Source organism: Panthera onca, chromosome B4 (assembly GCF_046562875.1).
Source record: "Panthera onca isolate mPanOnc1 chromosome B4, mPanOnc1 haplotype 2, whole genome shotgun sequence".
Lineage (NCBI taxonomy): Eukaryota > Metazoa > Chordata > Mammalia > Carnivora > Felidae > Panthera > Panthera onca.
Genome location: NC_138345.1, coordinates 140,651,337 through 140,670,431, shown reverse-complemented (window position 1 = coordinate 140,670,431; position 19,095 = coordinate 140,651,337). Strand labels below are relative to the sequence as shown.

At 62.0% G+C, this 19,095-nt stretch overlaps 1 protein-coding gene across 7 annotated transcripts in view; it reads left to right on the top strand.

The window, feature by feature from the left end:
- The window catches only part of BRD1 (bromodomain containing 1), a 43,453-nt gene extending 27,576 nt beyond the window's left edge, over nucleotides 1-15,877 (top strand). For 2 of the 7 annotated variants that reach the window (XM_078449278.2, XM_078449276.2), the window contains exons 8-13: nucleotides 4,822-5,319; nucleotides 11,643-11,778; nucleotides 12,122-12,249; nucleotides 12,702-12,811; nucleotides 13,100-13,254; nucleotides 14,397-15,877. In XM_078449278.2, coding sequence (XP_078305404.1) covers nucleotides 4,822-5,319; nucleotides 11,643-11,778; nucleotides 12,122-12,249; nucleotides 12,702-12,811; nucleotides 13,100-13,254; nucleotides 14,397-14,580 — 1,211 coding nt within the window. In that variant the 3' untranslated portion in view covers nucleotides 14,581-15,877. Of the gene's footprint in view, nucleotides 1-4,821; nucleotides 5,320-11,642; nucleotides 11,779-12,121; nucleotides 12,250-12,701; nucleotides 12,812-13,099; nucleotides 13,255-14,396 lie in introns of those variants that run through there. The other 5 variants (XM_078449280.2, XM_078449279.2, XM_078449283.2 and 2 more) reach the window with 3 other exon arrangements.
- Nucleotides 15,878-19,095: the final 3,218 nt, after the last annotated feature.

The following is a 19,095-nucleotide window of genomic DNA, read 5'->3' as shown; positions in this document are numbered from 1 at the left end:
CCGTGGATAGGAAGTAGTTGGGAAGAAGCGCATTTCCCCCCCCCGTGCTCACGTGAACCTCCGCCCCGGTGGCTGTAGGTGGCGGGCCTTGTGCTCGGGACACGCGCTGTCAGTGGTTTGAGCACCTGGAACCTGGTGGAACCTGCTAGAAGCAGCTCCTCGCTGTCCTGCGCTCTCCTGATCGTAGAGTCCGCCCCGTTCGGTGTCCCGGAAGGGAAGGCGCAGTGAGATCTCACACCGGCTGCTGGCGGTTCGGCTCAGAGTCCGAGCTTTCTCTCGGCGCGTCCAAACTCGGACCGCAAGAGCAGCGGGACAGGCGCGCGAAGTTGTTCTAGTTGGCTCGTGGGAAAAGGGCTCACGCGGGCCGTGGGCGTCTGTCGGCGGGGGCGGCCCCGCGTGCAGCCAGTCCCAGGAGGGGGCCGTTGGTGATGACCTTCCGTCCCCCTGAACCTGACCCGGTCCCCCTGTGGCGCTGCCCCGCGGGGCGGCTCCGGCCCTCGAGCTCCTCTTTCTCCTGGGAGTGGCCGCTTGTGCGCACAGCTGAGACTTGTGCGGCTTCCCCTCACACCAGGCCTGGTTTGTTTCCGCTCACAGGGCCTTGGCCTGGGCCCCCCGAGTGACAGATGCAGGCTCTCGGTCCTCCCTTGTGGGGGACGAGAGGAGGGGCCGCGTTCTTCGCCGGGGAAGGAAGGACAGGTCTGAGCACTTGCTCGCAGGGGCTTTGCCCCCCCCCCCCGCCCCCCCCCGCCCTGTTGGCACCCACATTGCCCTTGGGGGTCAGGGCAGCCGCAGTCATTAGGCCTGCAGTGGGGTGTGTGTCTTCCTCCCTTCTGTCCACCCCCTCCCGCTGCCCGACAGGCGCTCCGGCTGAGCTGCTCTTTCGCTCGTCGTGGAAAAACCACTCTTGGCACGTTACTTGCCCTGAACAGAGTGAGTTGGGGGAAAGCTTGTCGACTGGTCATTCACGGTCGTCGGGAGGGCTGGTCCGGACGCGGTGTCTTCCCCAGTCGTCCGGCCGTCTCGGTGCACGGCTCGGGGTCCCCACCGGGCGGGCGCCCTCCACTGCAGCCCACGTTTGCTGCTCTGTGGTGCCGGGGTCATTCTGAAGGAAGATGGCGGTGAGGTCTAACAAAAGACGGCCTGGAATCCGTGTGGAGCATCAGGTCTCTTGTTAAAAGTGCGTAAACACGCAGAAAGGGTGTCTCCCTCGTGGCTGGGGGGAAGGGTGCTGGGGAGGACGAGGCCGCCTTCAGGGAGGCCCTGAGGAAGCAGCAGGGCCTCTGGACGGGGGTGGGGGGGTCCTCCCGCGGAAGTTGGAGAAGACGGGCAGGGCAGACACCGTGAGCGGGGGTAGAGGGCAGCTCGCCATCCTTCCCGTGAGGCCAGAAGCAAGCGTCTTCCGAGAGACCAGGTGCGGGACGTCGGTGGCATCCGCACACCTCAGGACGCGGTCTGCGTCGTAACTGGGCGGGGGTCGTGCCTGGGTCGGGCCCGCCGAGGCGCCCCCTCTGAAGGGGGTCCCCGGGGGCGTAGCCCTTCCTCCCACCCCCCGTTTTGGGGCCAGGGCCCCGGCCTCGGCTCTCCGTGCCGATGGCGCAGCTGGGTGGGCCCCGTCCCCGCCGCAGGCCCCGTCAAGGCGCCGGTGGGCTCGTGAGCTGCTCGGGGCGCTTGGCCCGCTTCTACCTGGAGTCTGGTTCCAGGTGACTGGCTGGGTGCAGAGCAGTGAAGACCGCGGCTTTGGGAGGACGAGCTGTGGGGCTGGCAGGGCTCAGGGCGCTGTCACCGAGCCGCCGACCGGGGCTCTCGTGTCCCGTCACTGGGATCTAGGCCGTACTTTGAGCTCTGTCGTCACGGGCCAAGGCCGTGCCTTTCTCTCTTCCCGAAGATGCAGCCGGGGTTCTGCTCGGCCGCGGGGTTGCGCTTTGCGGGGCCCTGCTTTCCCTACACGAGTGACACTGGAGCGTGCGAGGGCCCCGTCGCGTTTACGAGAGGTCTCCCTTGGTCTGCGGTGTTGTGTCTTTCGCTTTCTCCCTCTGGGATCGCGAGCGGAGGAAGCCCGAGGCAGGGGTGCTGGTCAGGCGGCGCGCGGTTGTGGGTCGGAAGCGGCCGATGCTTCACACTGGAGTCTTCCCGAGCTTCCCGTGGCTTCGATGCAGACGCGTTCGGTCGGTGTTGCCGGGGAACAGCTGGTCTTGCAGACGTAACTGCGTTTTTGCTGATTTTTCCGGAGTAGCTAGTTTCAAGTAGGCGTCCTGAACGGGGAGCCGTTGTGTTGTGAATGAGTGGTCGCTTAGGTTTACAAACGGAGAGGTGGATAGAGTTCATTCTAGAAGGTAATTGAGCATCTCTCAGATGCAGTAAGATGATACAATTCTTAGCAGCCCGTGAGCTTTCGTGAGAACATTCGTATTTGTTATTTTTTCAAAAGTTTGTTTATTCATTTTGAGAGAGAGCACGAGAGAGAGAGAATCTCAGCACAGAGCCTGACACAGGGCTCCAGTTCACGAACCGGGAGCTCATGGCCTGAACTGAAATCAAGAGTCGGACGCTTACCTGACTGGGCACCCCCCCAGGTGCCCCACGTTCATACTTGTTACGAACTCCAGTATGGTTTCTGCTCAGGGTCCTGACCGGGATGCCGCCTCTGAAGGGCCGGGCAGCGCAGGGTGTTGGCTGATGGGGTGCCGTGGGGTTCACCAGGCACCGGTGCTGTCTTCTGTCTCACCGTACAGATGAGGAAAGTGAGGCTCAGGGGCTCAGCGACCCACCTGGGTCTCGCAGCTGGAGGTGGCGGTGTTTGTACCTGGTCATCTGAGTAGCCCTTGACCCCTGGCCCCCTCCGCCTGCCCCGTTCATACCCCAGAGATGCTTCCAGTGAGCTGCCCAGGCCGACCGCAGAGCAGGGACGATGGACAAGCAGAGTGGTCATGGCTGTGCCCCAGGCTGCCTTTGGGTAGAAGGAGGGGTAGGGAGGCCCTTCTGATGAGGCCTCGACCTTTGCTCCTGGCGAGGGACGCGAGGGCAGGAGAACGCCCAGTATGGGCCTAGCATGAGAGGCTGGAGAAGGGGTGGGTGACCTCGGTGGTCCAGGGCCCCTGTGTGCCTGGCAGGGACGTGGGCACTTGGGGTGGTGCTGCCCAGGCAGGAGCAGGCAGGCCGGGGGCCTGAGCCAGGATGGGAGTCCCAACTGGTAGCGTGGAGATGGCTCGTGAAGAGGGGCCCAGAGAGCCTGGCGAGGGACGACGCTCCCTCGGCCTCTAGCGGTCACCGCCTGGTGTCGCCGAGGACATAGGCCACAGGGAGGGGGCAGGTGCTCTGGTGCAGGGTCAGGACGGGGCCTGGTGTGCGGGCCCCAGGAGAGGCTGGAGGCGGGGACGGGAGGTGGCGGGTGAGCCGAGGCGGTGCGCGGGGAAGGGGTGGCCGAGGCTCCTCGTGAGAGTGCCCCGCCCCGGCTCCCGGTTGTGGGAGCAGCTTTCCCGGAGCAGCTCTTTGTGCCATGCGGGTCCCGTTTGCTGAGCGCCCCCTGCGGGTGGGGGGTTTGTAAATGCTGTTTGCCTAAACCTGTTGGTGACTTTGAAGTGACGAGCAGGAAGGCTCTCACTTCACGCCAGCGTGCCTCGCGGTTTGCTGGGCAGCGGTGCGGCCACGGACCCTTAATACGGCTTTCTGCTGAGGACACGCTCCCGTGGTGTTTGGGTCACCTGTGACGTGCCCGGCAAGCTTCGAGTGGCCCCGCAGAGCTGAGGCACCTGTCACATTGTTAAGGGAGGATTCTCAAAACGTTTGCTCTGAGACGGAAGCGGAACTTAGTAGCTTCCCGTTTTCAGGATGACTGGATTGGATGTACTGACTTGTATTTTTTCAAGTGGCCTTGGGGCAGTTTGCAGGTTCAATGAAATAAATACTATACCTAGTGATAATATATCGACTTAGATCGTATGAATTGTTATTCTTGGTTGTAGGTCACGTGTCTTGTAGCCCCAGGCAGCGGCTGGTCCTAGAGGCTGTGCCCTTGCCGGCCAGCCTGCCTCGCCGCCGCCGGAGGGCCTCCTCTCCGGGCCCTGGTGGCCAGCAGACCGACCTCCCAGGGCCAGGTGATGAAGTCGTGTTCTCTGGGCTTTTCAGGCTTCTTGTGTTTATGTCGGTAGCATCAAGAAGCCTTTTAAATGAGGCTAAAGTAGTCATCTTCTAAAGACTTCTTAGTTTTAAAGTCAGATTCTAGAAAAACTGCCCAGAGTAGAACATGGCAGAACGTGGCATAGAGGGTGAAGGATCTGGAGAGCTGAGTGCGGGTTTTCCTGCTTCCCTGAGCCGTTCACAGCCACTCGCCACTCGTCAGATGGGTTTATCATCGACTTAGGACACCCCGGTCAGAAATCACACGGACACGCTCGTGTCCTCCTGTTTGCTGACCGCGTGACCCAGGTCAGGACTGTGTGGGAATGCCGCGTTAGACTCCCTAGTTGAGTGAACCGTTTTTCTTCCTCAAGGTAAGTGAATTGTTGGTCGCAGAAATTGTCATGAACTCGAATGATGTGTTACTGTCGACATATGTGACGGAGTCGTTCACAGTTGTTTTCAGAGAGGAGCTTTCTACACCTGCGCACCCGGACCCGGGGCGCCAGGCCACCGCAGTCTTTGGTGTTAGGGAAGCGCACACAGTGTGACCCGACGGGCCCTTCACTGCTTGCAGCCAGTATGTGTGATGCTTTGTTTCCTAATTGAATTAGTGTTTTGGTGGACTTCACATTTGTAGTAAGTTTTATAATAGATTTTATAATTATCAGTTTTCAAAAATCACTTTATTTATAATTTTTTCAGGAGATAAATCTCCCCCTAAACTTGAACCATCAGATGCATTACCTCTTCCTTCAAACTCGGAGACTAATTCAGAACCACCAACCCTCAAACCAGTAGAACTGAACCCAGAGCAGAGTAAACTATTCAAAAGAGTCACATTTGATAATGAATCACATAGCACTTGCACTCAGAGCGCACTGGTAATCGGACACCCTCCAGAGCCCACCCTCGCCAGTAGTGGCGATGCGCCGGCGGCGGCGGCCTCCGCGGTGGCGGAGCCATCAAGCGATGTAAACAGACGCACTTCTGTTCTCTTCTGCAAATCGAAAAGTGTAAGCCCCCCAAAGTCTGCCAAGAACACTGAAACCCAGCCAACTTCTCCTCAGCTAGGGACCAAAACCTTTTTGTCTGTAGTCCTTCCGAGGTTGGAGACTCTTCTGCAGCCAAGAAAAAGGTCGCGGAGCACCTGCGGCGACTCCGAGGTGGAGGAGGGGTCCCCGGGAAAGCGCCTGGACACAGGTAAATGCCACGGAGCGCCACGGCGCCGCCTTCTCTCCCCCAGGGTGTCGCGGAGTGGCTGGGCCCTCGTTCGCAGCCGACCGTCCAGGGGCCTCTTTATCCCCAGACGAGAAGCCAGACGCCGCAGCGTCCTCCAGGGTGGCGCCGTCACGGGCTGGCTGGGGGGGGGGGGGGGCGGGGGCGGCCCGGCGTGGTCGCGTTGCACGCCCCGTGCACCCCGGGAACCCGATGGTGCGTGCGCGGCGGCGTCTGGCTCACGGAGCCCGCCCGGAGGGACGTGCGCGGGGGGTGCCGGTGGCGCGCGCCCGGGGCTGCGAGGGGCCTGCCCGTGGGCTCCAGGCGCCCCTTTGGGCAGTTGCTCAAAGCACGTGGTGACGTTTCTCACTGTTCTGTGGTTCTGTGGGCGCGTGTAGGGGGAGGACCGCTGTCTGCGGAAATGACGCGAGGTCGCGTCACTGCTGAGCTTTTGCAACTTAAATTTGTCGAATTCACCGGGAGGTTCCCGCTCACGTGCCGCGGTAGTGGCTCTTTCGGGGTCTCCCCTGTGCTGGGTTGGAGGGAGGCGGCCTGTGTTCTGGCACAGCCTCCGTGTCCCCTCCAGATGAAAGCCGAGGAGGCCCCGCCAGTTCCGCTAGACCGCTGTCACCCTTGCGTCGCGCGAGGACGCTGGCTGTGCCTCTGTCGCCTCTTCCCGGAGGTGGGACTGGACGTGCCTGTCCTCTGGGCTCTCGCCGCGGACCGAGGCCTGCGGTGCGTGCTGGTCCACCCGTCACATCGAGACGCGGGAGCGCCTTCGGCCGCCCGAGCGTCAGCGTGGTTTCTGGTGCGGGCGAGGGGTCGCGCTTCCTGCTCCGCGGCGCACGGTTGAATTCTTTTTGTTGCCCAAGTGATGGTTTGTAAGTTCTACCTTGATTGCATCTTTAATTTTATAGAAATTCTGTGTTCACGTGCTTGTATTTGGATGGGTGGATACCGAGCCGGTCCTTTGAAAATAATTTGTCAAAGCCTGTTTTGTTTCTGAGCGACGTGCGGCCGCGCGGGGGCTTCGTGGACGGCGGACGGAGCTCGTCTCCCGCGTGCGGTGCGGGGGGGGGGGGGGGGCGCACCGGGGTCCGGTCGCGGCGCGAGGAGGCGAGCCGGGAGCGCGCCGGGCCCGGGGCTGAGCTGCCGATCGGGCGCGCCGTCGGGGGAGTGGTCCGCGGGGGCCCCGCGGCCGCCCTCGTGTGCCAGGCGGGTCCCGCCGCGGCCGCGCTGCCGGGGGCTTCGCGGGCACCGGCGCGGAGCGCCCCTCCTTCCGCCGGCCGGCCTCTGAGCGGGGGCCCCGCAGGTTTCTGGCGCTGCCGCGGCTCCCGCAGGAGCGTCCGCGAGCCGGCCGCGGTCCGGAGCCTGACTGACACGGGGGTGTTTGCTTTCTTGTTCCAGACTGGCAGTAGATACGGTGGACGCGGGATGAGCCCTGTCGCCCTCCCGTGCGGCCCGGGAGTCTTAGTAGCACCAGGACCTGCTCCGCACGCGGGCCTGACGCTGCGCATCCGGCTCCCATTTCTGGCTCCACCTCACCTCCGCCTCCGTGCTCTCTGCGCGCCCCGGATCGCTCGCTCCGAGCGGCGCTCTCCGCCATCTGAGGACTCGAATTGTTCTGAACCTTGTGATTTTTCCAAAGATTCATCCGTGCGCTCTGCCTTGTAGGGGTTCTTCTGGCGTCCCACAGCACGCCGCAAGATTTCCGAGTTAGAGTGAACACAGATCCCTTCGTTTGGAGACACTCGGCCCCCCCCCGGGGGCTCCCTGCTCTTGAGCTGTGGGCGGCGCCGCGGGCCGGGGTTAGAGCCCCCGACTCCGCTCTTCCGGTGCCACGTCGCCTGGGGCCTGCGCTCCGTCCCCCGCTTCCTTCTTCCCTGACGCTTCTGTGATTCCCAGAACGGGCTTCCGGGCCGGCGCTTTCCTGCTTCTGGTCTCTGCTCCCGAGACTCCCGCTGTGTGCACGTGGTGTGTGTGTGCGTGGGAGAGACAGAGAGAGGGACAGAGTCAAGGAGAGAGAGAGACTGAGGGACAAGGAGAGACAGACGAGACAGGGAGAGACACAGAGACAAAAAACAGTCAAAGAAACAGACACAGAGACGGAGAGAGACGGAGACAAGGAGAGACAGACAGTCCAGGAGAGAGACACAGAGACAGAGACGCAGAGAGACCGAGAGGGAGTCGCGTTCCTCCTCGGCTGCTCAGGGCGGCGCCCCCGGTCAGACTAAATGGCTTTTTCGCTGTTTTCCAGGTTCTCACTCTAACTACTAACACGCTGGGTAGCTCACTCTTTGGACCCTAATCACTTTCTCTTGTTCACCTCGGACGGAGTTCTGCTAAGCGGTCATTTTGGAACGCAGAAAGATCGCTGCACCCTTGTGTGTCACTTAACTCTTGTGGAGGAGCTGGAAGCATCGGTTCAGCCTTTTTCCAAACAAAAGCCCAAACACCAACACGTGGAGGAGATGTGCCCCACCCTGCCCACCCCCTCCTGTAAGTCCGAGCCAGACGCCCCGGGAGGAGCCGCCCGGTGCCCCTCCTGGAGCTGGCTGCAGCTGGCAGGGACGCCTCCCTGCCCGTCCCGGCCCCGTGGGTAGGTGTGAACGATGCCAAGGGCGGCCGCGGGGCAGGGTACTTCGCCTGCGGCACCTGCCGATGACTTACGTGGACAGAGATTCCGATCCCGCCTTCGGCAGGCACAGTACCGGCCCAAAAGGACCGGGGGTCTCGGGCCGGGCACGGGCGCAGGAAGGAACCCTGTGCGAGGCGCGCGGCCCAGCTGGAGGATGTGTGAAGCCTCCTTCGCTCGTTAGCATCTTTCTTTTCTGGGTTTCTACCCGGCCTCCCCCCTCCCCTCGCTCTCTCTTTCCCTTCCTTCCGGCTGGTCGGCCCTCAGGGAGAATTGAGCGAGCTGGGCAGCTCGGTCTCTGGTCACCGTGCCCACTGCTGCTGCAGCGAGCGGGAGTCCTGCCCGTGGGGCCTGGAGGTGTCCTGTGGGAGCTTCCCCTGCCGCGGCTGTGTCTTCGAGGAGTTGGTCTAGGCAGAAGCAGGGTGGTTGGCATCTTATCTGCCGTGTTTTCACGGAAAGGTTGAAAAATGCACAGAAATGCAGTTCTGTCGCCAGTAGTGAGGATAAAGATGTAGAAACAGGTTAACGGATGGCCCCAGCACTTGAGGAGGCCCAGTGCGGTCACCGTGCCCACCCGGCCTCTGAGGCCGGTCCTGCGTCGCATCCCCGATCATCCTGTTTGGGGAGCCAGGCGGTAGCCTGGGTGGTGGCGGGGAGATCACTGGTGTCTACGCTGCACGGCCTGTAGTGGACAGCAGCGAGTGCGGCCCACCCTGCTTGCTCGGCCTCTCACCGGGTGCCAGCCGGAAGGTTCCTTACGGAGCAGCGAGGCTGTGGCAGGTGTGGGTCTCGGCTGCCTCTCACCGGGGGAGCCGCCAGCGGCTTCTTGCCACCTGGCTGATGTGAGCCTTTCACAGCAGAGCTCGCGGCCTCAGGAAGCTTTCTGTAGGGCTTTGCTTCTGGCACTGCTGGTCGGCTGTCTCAGGAGGCCCCTGGGGCCCCCCCTCGCCACGCGGCCCAGCCCAGGTGTCCCCTGGGAAGGCCTCGACTGGGTGGGGAGCGGCTGGGCCAGGGCCCCCTTGGCTCGGGGTGTGGTGCCTGTGGGGCGGAGAGGGAAGGTCAGCGTGTCTTTTGCCTCCTAAGAGGTCCTCATGAGGCCCGGGTGCTCCGGGGGCACTGGCCTCCTCCAGATGGCCACCTGTCTTTCAGTTTGGTTTTTGTAGTGTACCAGTTTGACTTACGCCATTGAAAAAATTACTTCTTGTTGAAATAGTTTTGTTAAAAGTAGGTTTTAGGCTGGGGCTCAGGCGCCGTACGGATGCCTGCTGTTTGCACGTGATCCGTGGGCCCGTCTCTGTGCTGACCCCCAGGACCTGATGTCATTGCAAGTCCTTGCAGGGTCTCCAGGGCGGGGCCGGTGGGCTCCCTGGGCCGCAGCCGGCAGGAGGAGTCTGTTTGCACAGGGAGCCTGTCGGCCTGTCGAGGCCAGTGAGGGGGCAGGGAGGCGTCGGGGCGCCCCGGCCACCGTGAGGCCTGCTGCTTTGGGTCTGTCTGTGGTGCCTGCCGTTTAGTGGGTGTTCGGTGACGTTTCCTGGGCACCGGGAAGAACCGTGTGTAGGAACTAGTCACCGTGGATGTGCGTGTCCTCCTAAATCCTGAGGGAAGTCGAGGGAGACGTGGTCGTTCTCTGGTTTCTCAGACCGAGCACTGAGCCGCGTTTTCATCTCTCCCCCTTAGCGGCGCGTGGGGAGAGTGGCTTCAGCTGGCTCTCGCCAGGCATGCTGTGCAGGTGCCAGGTTCCGTGGTTTGGTTCCGTGGGTGCCGGGCGTCCTTGGCCGTGGCTGCCGCTGCTCGGGCTCCCGGCCTTAGTCGGACCTTTGCCAGGTGCGTTCTGGGTGCCGCCTGCTCGTCCTCTCGCTTTTCCGAGCGATCACGGCAGGACAGGAAGAGGCCCCCTGCAGGACTCTTCCTGGCGCACCTGGTCTCCTCTGGGCCCCGCTCCCCCCCCCCCCCCCCCCCTCCGCCAGCTCTGCTCGGAAAGGCTCGGCTTTGCCGGCCTAAGCGAAGCTGCCCCTAGAAGGCTGAGGGGGTTTAGACGCGGAGTGAGGCCATCGAGAACCACTAGGCCTCAGCTCCAAGTTGATGCTGCGAGAGGTGTGGCCTTGCGGCCGAGCCTGCTGGTTGCCACAGGGTGTGTCTGCACCGGCCAGTCGGTGCCGTCCTTGGGCTTCCCCTGAGGGCGCAGGCTGCGTCCTCGTAGCCTCGCTGGTTCTGGGTGCTGGACACGCGCCTTCCGGACTGCTGCCCCTTCTCTCGGACCTGGATCCTGCACCCCGGGCTCCCTCCTTCTGTCGGCGTGTCTGGCTTGGGCGGGCTGTCTCTGACTTGCCTGCCTCCGAGTTGGGGTCTGTCTGCTCTTGGGGACCTGCCGCCTTCTGCGTCTCCTGAGACCTCTTGGCCTTGGGGGACCCTGGGGGTCGCTGTACCTCTTTCTGGTCCCCCGGCCTGCTGGCGAGTGTGGCTGGAACCGGCTCTCGGCCCTGGGCCATCTGCTCACCTGCTGCATTTTACGGGCCCACGGATGTCCAAATTCCACAAGTGAGTGTGGCACCCCCAGCCGACCACAGTTTCTGCTAGAAAAATGTGAATTAGATTTACGAGTGAAAAATAGTAAGTTTTCTTTAAAGCGGGTGCTGTTGAGTCTAACAAGTGGAGCGAGATGTCTGATGAATTTACTTCAGGAAGACGTGGCTTCAGTCTGTGAGCAGCCGCCGCGCTCAGCCACTGCTCGCGTTTTCATTTCTTAGCCACCGTCAGAGTTGGTTCGTTGCCCTCGTTTAACATGTGTTTTTGTCACTGAGAAAACACAGAGAAGCACGTAAGGCAGATGAGAAAATCCTGTAATCTGGCCTCAACTTCTAAAGAACTGGGTTTAAATTTTTTTAAGTGTGGGAACGGGATTCTTTTTGGGGAAAGAAACGTGCACGACTGTCTGGTTGTGGGACCCGGAGGGGGCGGCCCGGCTCCCCGTCACCACCCCGTCCCATCCCGGCGTCGAGGGCGGGCGCGTGGACAGACGCCTTCTGTTGCCCGACGTGAGGCGGGGCTCTTTTGGAGGAAGTGGTTGGACTCTGAGACGTGCCTTGAGTTTCAGACACTTCCCAGATCGTGAGTCGACGGGTTCTGTTCGCTCCCGTGGGCTGTGGGAAGGAAGCCCGGACGTGTGGCCTCGGCCCTGGGTCGCGCCCCCCCCCCCCCCCCCCCACCGCATGCTAGTAGCTGCGGTGCTTTGGGACGAGGGCGGCCCCGGCTAAAGAGAGCGCGATTTCTGCTTTGGAGGGTCTTGGGTGTTTGAGGTTCCTGTGTTCCTGGCGACGCGCCCGCGAATGAACCCGCTCTTGGTGGTGGCGTCACTGCCCCGGGAGGGGCCGGTCCCCCCGCGGCGGGGGCCGGTCAGGCAAGTCTGCGGGTCTGGGGGGGAGTCACCGCACGCTCTTAGCTCTGCGGGGCCTGTCGGACGTTTTGTTTCCTGGGAAGAGCACCACCCTCAGACCGGGCTGCTCTGAGCGCCGAGCGAGATGTGTCGCGAAGCACTCGTGTGTCTCCCGTGTCGTCGGCGCCGCGGGGCCGGGGGGGTCAGGGAAGAACCGCCGTGGGCCCGCAGACGGGAGAGCTGTGGCGCGTCGTGGGCCCCGGGGTGCTGAGCTCAGGGGCCCGCGTGCCTGTGTTGCAGGTCTCACCAATGGCTTTGGGGGCGCACGGAGTGAGCAGGAGCTGGGGGGCGCCCCGGGGAGGAGAGCTGCGCCCCGACGACGCTGCGCCTCGGAGTCCAGCATCTCGTCCAGCAGCAGCCCTCTCTGTGACTCCAGGTGGGCACGGCTTGGGGGGCCCGCTCCCACCCGCCCCGTCCCTGGGGGACTGCCCTGTGCCTCTTCACCAGAAATAGGAAGTGCAACCGCAGAGGAAATTAATCGATTTTCAGCCTGTGGTGACGTTTATTCTGTCTTTCCCTCCCGAAGTCTTCCCTTTTCAGAAGGGTGGCGAGCACGGCCCTGCCCGTCCGCCCCGTGGACACCTCTTTGTAACCGGGGCCCCGTGTGGGTCGCCGTGGGGCCCTCGGCCCGGCTTCTGCAGGGCCCGGCTCTGGGGCCGCCGCCGGAGGGAGGGGAAGGGGCAAAGCTTTGTGACCCTGCTCCACTCTTGTTCCCAAAGCTTCAGCGCGCCCAAGTGCGGCCGGGGCAAGCCCGCTCTGGTGCGCAGACACACCCTGGAGGACCGCAGCGAGCTGATCTCCTGCATCGAGAACGGGAACTACGCCAAGGCGGCCAGGATCGCCGCAGGTGAGCCCACCTGCCCTCCGTGTCCGCGTCTCCGCGTCTCCGCGAGGTGGCCGTGGTGTGGGGGCCGTTCTGCCGGGAGGGCTCCGGCTCCCCCACTCCCTGGGCCTCCATCCCGGGGTGTCTGTGCGAGACGCCCCTTCCCCCGCCCCCGACGGGGACAGCGGTCACAGGGGGACAGCGAGAGTTTCATCCCGCGGTTTGTCATTTTTTGTGTGGAATGCTCCATTCCTCTGTGCAGGCCACCCGCACCCGACGTGAGGCTCGCCTGTCAATTGCAGCCGGATGTGGGACCTTGCGGGGCGGGGTGGCTCCCCCAATTGCAGCACCTAGAGGAGCACCGAGGACGGGCTGGTGCTGGCTTGTCAGTGTGGGGGGAGCTCTCACTGCAGGAGGCAGCCCCGGGCCGTGGTCGGGCCGGCAGGTCCCTCACAGCGCCCGTTCTCTCTGCCCAGAGGTCGGTCAGAAGAGCATGTGGATTTCCTCCGACGCCGCGGCCTCTGTTCTCGAGCCTCTGAAAGTCGTGTGGGCCAAGTGCAGCGGCTACCCCTCGTATCCGGCCCTGGTGAGCCTCGGGGTTGCAGGGCGTGGGGTTTGGGTGTGGGGGTCCGTGGGGCCGCCCTCTGGGGAGCCGGGGCACCGAGCGGTGTGGCCTTTGCCCCAGGTCCGGGGCTGTCCCGCTGCCCTCGTGGGACAGGTGTCCCGTGAGCGCCCGCCGAGAGCCCGCCCGCACAGGGCGTTGGTGTTGGGAGAGCTGCTTCAGAACCCACCTCGAGTCGGAGCCTGGGGAGAGAGCTCCGGGGGCACGGTGGGGGGCTCTCAAACGTGACCCACACGTGTCCTCCCTCGGCAGATCATCGACCCCAAGATGCCGCGCGTGCCCGGCCACCACAACGGGGTCACCATCCCGGCCCCGCCGCTGGACGTGCTGAAGGTCGGCGAGCACATGCAGACCAAGGCTGACGAGAGGCTGTTCCTCGTTCTCTTTTTTGACAACAAGAGAAGCTGGTGAGTGCGGGTGCCCGGGTGCCGAGCTGGCTCAGAGGCCGTGGGGCGCGTGTGGTGTGCGGAGGCCACGGGGGGCCGTCCCCCTCCGCCTGTGAGCCTCTCACGGAGCCGCGTGCGAATAGCCGGGCCCGTGGGGTTCTGCCGCCGGCCCGGCCCGGTCTCTTCGCCTCTTGTGTGTGTGGGTCCCCATGCTGCTGTGGGGTGTGGGCTCCGGACCCCAGCGCGCTGCCTGGAGGCCCTCCCTGGTTCAGACCCCGACGGTCCCGGGTTCCGGTGCTGCCCCCCGAGCGCTCACGAGGTGCGCGTGGCCCGTGTCCCCGTTTCTTGGTCCGAAAGCTTGCTGTGCTGATGAGGGGCCCCCGGTGACCCTGGCGTAGGCTCTCTGCCCCCAGGACCGCGGCCCCTGCGATGCCCGAAGCAGGGCTACCCGGTGTGGGTGGCTGTGGGGGCCTGGCAGCGGGGCGCGGGCCCTCCCAGCGCCCCGGGCACCCCCGGCGCTGGTGAGTACGTCTGGGTCGGGTGTGTGCGGCCACACGCGGCCACCAGCGCTCCGTGCCCCGTGTCTCTCTGCCCTGTGCCGCGCTCCCGATCAGACCCCGTGGAGGCCTGTGCCTGCCTTGTCTGGTCCGAGGCCCGTCGGCTGCCCCGCGGCCGGGCCCCCTGCCCACCCCCACTCCGTGCGTGCACCTGCAGCGTGTGCGTGCGTCAGCGTTCCTGCGCGTGACCCTCGGTGGCCACTCAGGGAAGGCGTGGAAGGCTGCTGGGTGGCGCCTGTCTCCCGCCAGCCTCCAGGATCCAGTGGCCCTGTGGGGAGTGTTGTGGATGAGAGGTGGGGACGACTTGATGGGGACGACTTGATTTTCACGCCTTCCCCGAGTCCCCCGGACTCTCCCGGGGTTGGCAGGAGGTTGGGCCGTGCCCCTGTCCTTGGCCCGTGAGGGCTGGCCGATGGGGCCGCGCCCGGGGGTGGAGGGGGCGCGGGTTCCGGGGCACGAGCCTCTCTTCCCTCCCTTGGCCGCTGAGCGCCTGACGTCGGCTGCTCTTCCCCACTGGGGGCTCGGAGCTGCCAGGGCATCGTGTCAAGTGCGTCCGAGTAGCCGTGCGGACGGCTCTGGCCACTCCGGCTTTTCTCTTTTCAAAAGGCAATGGCTCCCCAAGTCCAAAATGGTCCCCCTCGGCATGGACGAGACCATAGACAAACTGAAAATGATGGAGGGGAGAAACTCCAGCATCAGGAAGGCCGTGAGGGTCGCCTTCGACCGCGCGATGAGCCACCTGAGCCGTGTGCACGGGGAGCCCACCAGCGACCTCAGCGACATCGACTGACCTGCCCGCCTTCCCGTGGCCTTGTCCATAGTGTGGATAAGCTGTATATGCGTGTATATTGTTCCAGACTTAACTTATTCTGATCTCTAGGCCTGGTTCTTTAATTCCCCCTCCCCGGGGAGGGCAGGTTTTATTTCCAAGTTCTCTGTGAAACCGTCCCCGTCTGGGCGCTCTGTGAATGGCGCGGGCGCGTCTGCTGAGCTCCTCCCGTGCCCGGCACGGGTCACGCCGGAGGCTGCACCTGCGTCACTTTCTTTGATCTGTAGCTTTTTTTTAAAGACTTTTGAATGTTTAATAATTTTGTAAATCATACTCTTTACACGGAGTACCACTATTTAATAAGACGGGATGTAAATTTACAATGACAAATGTGTATTTTAAGAAAGAAAATGACATTATTTTGAATGGTACTTTGTGGAAAGAGGTGGAGAATAGATTTATGCTGTGTACATCACTTGCAAATCACCAAAAACACTCCGCCCCCCCCTGTGGGGGCTGGGGCAGGCGCTTACCACCCCCCCACCCCTCCCCCGTGTCCTCACCGTCCTCGTCCACCGCCTCCGCCCGTCTGCCCCAGCTTTCCACGGGTGTGCCTCCAGCGGGTTATTTATTGTAGAAAGTGTATTCATTTGCTTTATAATGAAAAATAAATTTGCAAAAGTATATTGATATGCATTTTTATACAGGCACATACAGATTCGACTTGCTTTGGGAGCAGGATGTGTTGGTTGTCGTGTAAATGACTCTGGCTGTGTGTTCTTTGATTTTGTAACTTGTAATCTTTTGTTTACAATGAGGGGCTTTCTGTAACTTGTTTTAATTTAGAACACTTTGGTAGCAATAGAAACTTTGGATACATTTTTGTATGGTACATGTGATGTATATAGAATTAGTACTTTATTTTTATTTTTAAGAGGTAAAGCATTATGTTAGGGGAAAAGGTAGGGTGGGTTTCCAAAAATGCAGTTTTTATATTAAAAAATAAAGTCAAGATTTGGATGGTGTGGCCATTTCATTCCTCCATCGCTAGGATGCCGGGGCGGGCTTGCAGCCCGGAGGCCAGGTGAGGGTCAGGGTCCCAGCAGCCTGTCCCCGGCCACCTCATTGAGGCACGTGACATGCCTTCATCTTAAAATTGTCATGGATGGCATTATTTATTATTTTATCTAATCATATTTTTATTTTAAACTGGTAGTTTAAAATTTTTAAATGTCTTCCCCCCGCCCCGCCCCCCTTCAGTCTCCATTGTTTGTAACATCTCCATAGAAACTTGAAAAAATAAAATGTCTTCCTTTGATAGTCTTGTCCTGTGTCTGACAGACGCTTTCTACCAGCAGCAGCTCCCCCAGGACCACCGGCCCTTGTGGAGAGCCTGTCGGGGGGCGGGGGGGGTGTCGCTGTGGACAAGGCCCAGGCTGCGGTCAGGGAAGGGCCAGGTCTGCCGTCGAGTTAGGAGCTGGGGTTTGCCCCAGAACTCCCACTGGTGATGGTGGCTGGTGGCCTGGAGTGACTGCTCTGTACTACCTCCTCCCACCCCCCCCCCCCCCCCCCCGGGCCCGCTGGTCCCGATCCTGGTCCTGGTTCCAGTCCCGGTTCTGGTCCTTGTTCCAGTCCTGATCTTGGTCCTGGTTCTGATCCGGGTTCCGGTTCTGGTCCTGGTCCCGGTCCCAGTTCCGGTCCCGGTTCCGGTCCTGTTCCCGGTCCCAGTCATGCTGGAGGTCCCTGAGTCTGAGCAGAGGGAGCTTTTTCTTAGTGGCATCTCCTGGAGGGACTCTTGCCTCCTGGCGCCTGGCCGGTCACCTGGGACAGGCTGCAGGGGTGTCAGGGAGGAGGGCAGATGGTTCCCCCGTGAGGCCGAGCCCCAGACACCCCCACCCCCACCCCGGGTGCTGCTCTGAAGGTTTCATTAGAAACCAGCCTGGCCCCCGGGGCCCTTCCCTGGGCCACGCTCAGGGCAGGGGTCAGGGACGGGGCTGAGGGAGGTGAGGAGGCTCCTCCTGCCTGCCCCCTGCTGGAGCTGGCACCTGCCATCTCCTTGGGGCTCCGCTGGGCCACCTCCTGGGAGCGTCCCGCTCTGCACCCACCGGAAGGGGGACCATCTGCCCTGCTTGCCCAGGACTTGGGCATCAGCACCACATCCTGGGAGCCTCCTCAGTCCCAGGTCACTCGGGTGGTTGGACCCTCCACACCTGGGACCCCCAGCAGGCAGCACTCTCCTGCCTGGGCTCTTTTGACCTTTTGCGGCGTCTCCTTGGAAGCCTCCCGGAGGGCCCTTAGCGGGGTGTGGCTGTGCCTTGGCCCAAACCTGGGGCTGGGTAGGGCTGGCGGTGACCAGCTGCCCAGGGCCGAGGGCACCGTTTGGGACCTCTGGGACCCCACTGCCTGCTTCGGTGAAGCACCAAGGGGCCCTGGGCTCTTGTGGCTTTTTTTTCTTTTTTCCTTTCTTGAGCTGTTTTACAACACAGGTACGATGTGTCTGTTCCTTCTTCCCCTCCTGGAGTTTATAAAAATGGGATCGTGGCGTCCGCTCTTCAGCTGCTCATTACCTTGTTACTATTTCAGACATGAATCCCAAAGTGAAATGATACAGACGCAAAAGCAGGTGCAGTGAGATCGGGCTCACCCGTGTGCGGGTGTCAGGCTCCTTGGTCCCTCTGCAGGCGTCCCCGGGGGTGGGGGGCAGTGGCACTTGCCACGGGTTCTTGCTCTTTTCCACAAGGGTGTGTGTGTGTGTGTGTGTGTGTGTGTGTGTGTGTTATCTCTGACCCACTTTTCAAGCTGATTTGAGGCATTTCTTGGATTCGTATCTCTTGCAGGGTGATTAAGGCGAGGACACCCGTGTCGGGGTCTCCTTTGGCTCAGGGCCAAGGGGGTTGGTGTCCAGGCATTCAAGTCCCTGTCGGGCCCTCTCCCTGGCCCCAGGGTCCCGGGTCCGCCCTGCACCCTTGGCCGGTGGAGACAGGCCCCGGCTGGGCAGGGGCGGTTGGGGGTGGGCTGCTGGGAGCTGCTGCTGGGGGCGTGGCCAGAGCTGGAGGACCTCTGGGCGAGCGGGCAGGGGAGTCCCCCGGGGCGACTTGGTGTGCTGGTGTGCAAGGGCCCAGCAGACGCGTTGGGAGCCCTGGAAGGCGGGGGCCCGGGCAGCCCGGGGTGGGTAAATGCAGGCACCAACCTCCCCTGGGAGCCCTGCTGGCCTGCTCTCCCGTTAACCCGGTGCAGGGTCCTGCGGTCTCAGCGGACACTGGCTGGACACGGGGGCATCTGGAGTCACGCCCGGACCCACTCAGCTTCTCCTCGCCGGGTGGTGAGGCTCTGCTCCGAGCGCGAAGGAGCAGAACCACGGCCCAGCCCCTCGTGTCGCGGTGGTGTGTGCGATGCTCACCGTGTGGCTTAGGGCTCCCGCGTCCCCTCTGCCCTGGTCAGGCCCCTTCCCCAGCTCCCCGTGGCAGACGGGGATCCCTGTGTCTCCTCTCCCCCTGGTCGTGCCCTCTCTGGGAGCCCCCCACCCCCCGCTCCGTCCTTTCTGGGGTCTCCCCCTCGGTGGGAGCAGGCTCTCCTTCCCACAACACCATAGCAATGCTTGTGGCCCAGATCCCAACTGATCCTCCCCGCCCCGCCCCCCTCATTCTCTAGTGAAGCCTTTTGGAATAATGCCTAGATCCCCCTAGGCTCCCTTGTAGCAGGTGAGGCCGAGGAAGCGTCCCCGTCACCTCAGAGAAATGCCCTCTGCAGGAGGAGTACTCCTCCCTACTGGTTTTTCTTTTCTACTGGCTGGAATGTGGACGTGGTGGAAGGCGCTGGGGCCGCTGTTTTGGGCCATGGAGAATGGCAGAGCCTGGGTCTTCGGGAGGCACGCAGAGCTTTCCTACCGGTCCTGAGACTTTTTTTTTCTTTTTGTGATAGAAACGTACATGTATACCCCTTTAAAGCCGCGATTATTTTTCTTTACAGCAGGTAAACTTCAGATGGGTCAAAATGAAATCATTAAAATTCCAGAAGAAAGTCATGAAGTGTCTATAACCGTGGAGGGGGTGCGATCTTCTAAAATATGACCGCACCTCCAGAAACTATAAAAGAAAATAGTAATATATTTAGCAAGGTAAAATCAAAAAATTTGTGCATGCATGGCCCTCCAAAAATGTTTTACAATGTCAAAAGACAATTAGAAAGAGTGTTTGCAATTCAAACCACTGGAAAAGGGCTTTCCTTAACGTAGAGAAGTTTACAAATAGTGTTCAAAGGATAGAAAAAAAGGGGCAACTATGGACTCATTCCACAGAAAAGTATCTAACATGGCCCCAAACATCCAAGAAAATGCTCAACCTTGGCCTCCTGGGGCCCCTCAGCCCCCTGGGCTGTACCGTCCCCAGGACCTACGGACTCTGCTTCTGAAGATGCTCCCACTCGGCCCTTTGGGCACATCTACTGCCCCCCGTCGCGGTCCCACCCCTGGCCCCTGCCCCCACACGGCCGCACACCCCGTGCCCCGCTCAGACGCAAGCCAGGGGCCCCCGGCCG